The following is a 3,264-nucleotide window of genomic DNA, read 5'->3' as shown; positions in this document are numbered from 1 at the left end:
TTGGCTATTTCAGCCAAACCCAGGTGTATACAATCTCCATAGACAAACATTGACAGTAGAATGACCTTCTAGGAGCAACAACGGCTCAGCCGCGAAGTGGTAGGCCATACAAGCTCACAGAACAGGACCACTGAGTGATGAAGCGTGTAGCGTGTAAAAAATTGTCTGTCTTCGTGTTGCAACACTACCGGGTTCCAAACTGCCTCTGGAAGCAACGTCAGCACAAGAGCCGTTCATCGGGAACTTCATGAAATGGGTTTCCATGGCCAAGCAGCCGCACACAAGTCTAAGATCACCATGTGCAATGTCAAGTGTCGGCTGGAGTGGTGATAAGCTCGCTGCCATTGGACTCTGGAGCAGTGGAAACGTGTTCTCTGGAGACATGAATCACTCTTCACCATCTGGCAGTCTGATGATGCCAGGAGAATGCTACCGGCTCCAATGCATAGTGCCAACTGTAAAGTTGGTCTGGGGTTGTTTTTCATGGTTCGGGCCTCTTAGTTCCAGTGCAGTGAAATCTTAACACTACAGTATACAATGACATTCTAGACGATTCTGTGCTTCCAACTTTGTGGCAACAGTTTGGGGAAGGCCCTTTCCTGTTTCAGCATGACAATGCCCCCCGTGCACAAAGCAAGGTCCATACAGAAATGGCTTGTCGAGATCAGTATGGAAGAACTTGAATGGCCTTCACAGAACCTTGACCTCTACCCAATCAAACACCATTGTAATGAATTGGAACGCTGACTACGAGCCAGGCCTAATTCACAATAAAGACAGAATGGTGCTACAATCAGAATTCACAATAAAGACTCAGAATGGTGCTACAATCAGAATTCACAATAAAGACTCAGAAGGTCTGCTAGTCGCTCTAGATCAGTTCTGCTAGTCGCTCTAGATAAGGTCTGCTAGTCGCTCTAGATGAGGTCTGCTAGTCGCTCTAGATCAGGTCTGCTAGTCGCTCTAGATCAGGTCTGCTAGTCGCTCTAGATAAGGTCTGCTAGTCGCTCTAGATGAGGTCTGCTAGTCGCTCTAGATAAGGTCTGCTAGTCACTCTAGATCAGGTCTGCTAGTCGCTCTAGATAAGGTCTGCTAGTCGCTCTAGATAAGGTCTGCTAGTCGCTCTAGATGAGGTCTGCTAGTCGCTCTAGATAAGGTCTGCTAGTCGCTCTAGATAAGGTCTGCTAGTCGCTCTAGATCAGGTCTACTAGTCGCTCTTGATAAGGTCTGCTAGTCACTCTTGATAAGGTCTGCTAGTCACTCTTGATAAGGTCTGCTAGTCACTATTGATAAGGTCTGTGCTTGTCGTTGTTTTGTCATTCATGGTACAGTATGTTGACAATGTGTTGTTGTGTTTCTTGTTGTTTCCAGGCTAGGCTTCCCCATGATGCTAATGACCTGTACCATAGGGATGTGCTACCTGCTGGCCACAATCATCGGACTGGGCTGGACCCTCTAACCTGCTCCTCACTGAACTACCAAAGAGAGACTGTTTGAGTGAATGTGTTTAGATACAGAGAGTTTCAAAGTGTTGGACGCAGCTCAAAAGCCACATGGAGATCAATCGTTCCTTCACAGATTCAAAGTTGCAGCTCATTTGGAAAGTGGTGGACATCATCTCGAGTACCTAGTCACATTGCAGTTATAATATGCAGTAGTTAGCCTACAACAACAGTACAACAACAGCGATGTGTTGCAACATGAGGAAAACAAGCTAAACCAAGTGAATGGATTATAATCTACACTACATGGCCTCAGTCTGTAGATCTCTCCATGGTGCTCTTCGGTCTACAGCCCTCTCTTATCTCTCCATGGTGCTCTTCGGTCTACAGCCCTCTCTTATCTCTCCATGGTGGTCTTCGGTCTACAGCCCTCTCTTATCTCTCCATGGTGCTCTTCGGTCTACAGCCCTCTCTTATCTCTCCATGGTGCTCTTCGGTCTACAGCCCTCTCTTATCTCTCCATGGTGCTCTTCAGTCTAAAGCCCTCTCTTATCTCTCCAATGTGCTCTTCAGTCTATGGTGCTCTTCATTCTACAGCCCTCTCTTATCTCTCCATGGGGCTCTTCAGTCTCCATGGTGCTCATTACACTGAGAGTAATCAGAGGAGCAAGGCCTGAGTCTGCATGGCTCCCCATGGTGCTCTTTAGATCAGCAGGGCTCTCCATGGTGCTCTTTAGATCCACAGGGCTCTCCATGGTGCACTTTAGATCCACAGGGCTCTCCATGGTGCTCTTTAGATCCACAGGGCTCTCCATGGTGCTCTTTAGATCCACAGGGCTCTCCATGGTGCTCTTTAGATCCACAGGGCTCTCCATGGTGCTCTTTAGATCCACAGGGCTCTCCATGGTGCTTCTGCTTATATGGGTATATTATTATTATTATTATTGGTACTCAAAAATCTGAATCCTAGCTCAGCTAGATTATATGGATTCATCATCATGCCCCTGATACCTTATAAAAGGGATGTTTCTGTGGCCTATTAAAAGGTTGTGTGTAGTTGCCTGACTTTGGGCTGGATTCAGTTAGATTGACATCCGCATAGCTGCTACTGCATCATCCCTCCAGCCCGGAGCAGCCCTGTTACTAAGAAACACTGCTACTGCATCATCCCTCCAGCCCGGAGCAACCCTGTTACTCAGAAACACTGCTACTGTATCATCCCTCCAGCCCGGAGCAGCCCTGTTACTAAGAAACACTGCTACTGCATCATCCCTCCAGCCCGGAGCAGCCCTGTTACTAAGAAACACTGCTACTGCATCATCCCTCCAGCCCGGAGCAGCCCTGTTACTCAGAAACACTGCTACTGCATCATCCCTCCAGCCCGGAGCAGCCCTGTTACTAAGAAACACTGCTACTGCATCATCCCTCCAGCCCGGAGCAACCCTGTTACTAAGAAACATTAAGAACAATAAAACCTTTACAAAGTGGTGGATTGTTTTCTGTTTCTTTTCAAGGTAGAACAGCCCTGTTATTCAGGGAGGGACACTGACTGACTCAGGGATCATCCCTCCAGGGAGGGCCCTGTTACTCAGGGAGGGGCGAACACTGGGAGGGCATCATCCCTCCAGCCCTCAGGGAGCAGGACCGTTACTAAGGGAAACACTCAGGGACTGCATCATCCCTCAGGGAGCAGCCCTCAGGGACTAAGAAACACTGCTCAGGGATCATCCGACTCCAGCCCTCAGGGAGGGGCAGCCCTGGGACTAAGAAACACTGGGAGGCATCATCCCTCAGGGAGCAGCCCTGTTACTAGAAACACTGC

General features: G+C 48.5%; 1 protein-coding gene across 1 annotated transcript in view; it reads left to right on the top strand.

Moving 5' to 3' along the window:
• The window catches only part of oca2 (oculocutaneous albinism II), a 207,960-nt gene extending 205,039 nt beyond the window's left edge, over positions 1 to 2,921 (top strand). Inside the window, exon 24 of the mRNA XM_042322671.1 lies at positions 1,372 to 2,921. Coding sequence (XP_042178605.1) covers positions 1,372 to 1,459 — 88 coding nt within the window. The 3' untranslated portion in view covers positions 1,460 to 2,921. The remainder of the gene's footprint in view (positions 1 to 1,371) is intronic.
• The last annotated feature ends 343 nt before the right edge of the window (positions 2,922 to 3,264 follow it).

This window comes from Oncorhynchus tshawytscha, linkage group LG05, assembly GCF_018296145.1.
Source record: "Oncorhynchus tshawytscha isolate Ot180627B linkage group LG05, Otsh_v2.0, whole genome shotgun sequence".
Lineage (NCBI taxonomy): Eukaryota > Metazoa > Chordata > Actinopteri > Salmoniformes > Salmonidae > Oncorhynchus > Oncorhynchus tshawytscha.
Note: the sequence above shows the minus strand (reverse complement) of the source record. Positions and strands in the feature narration are given on the sequence as shown.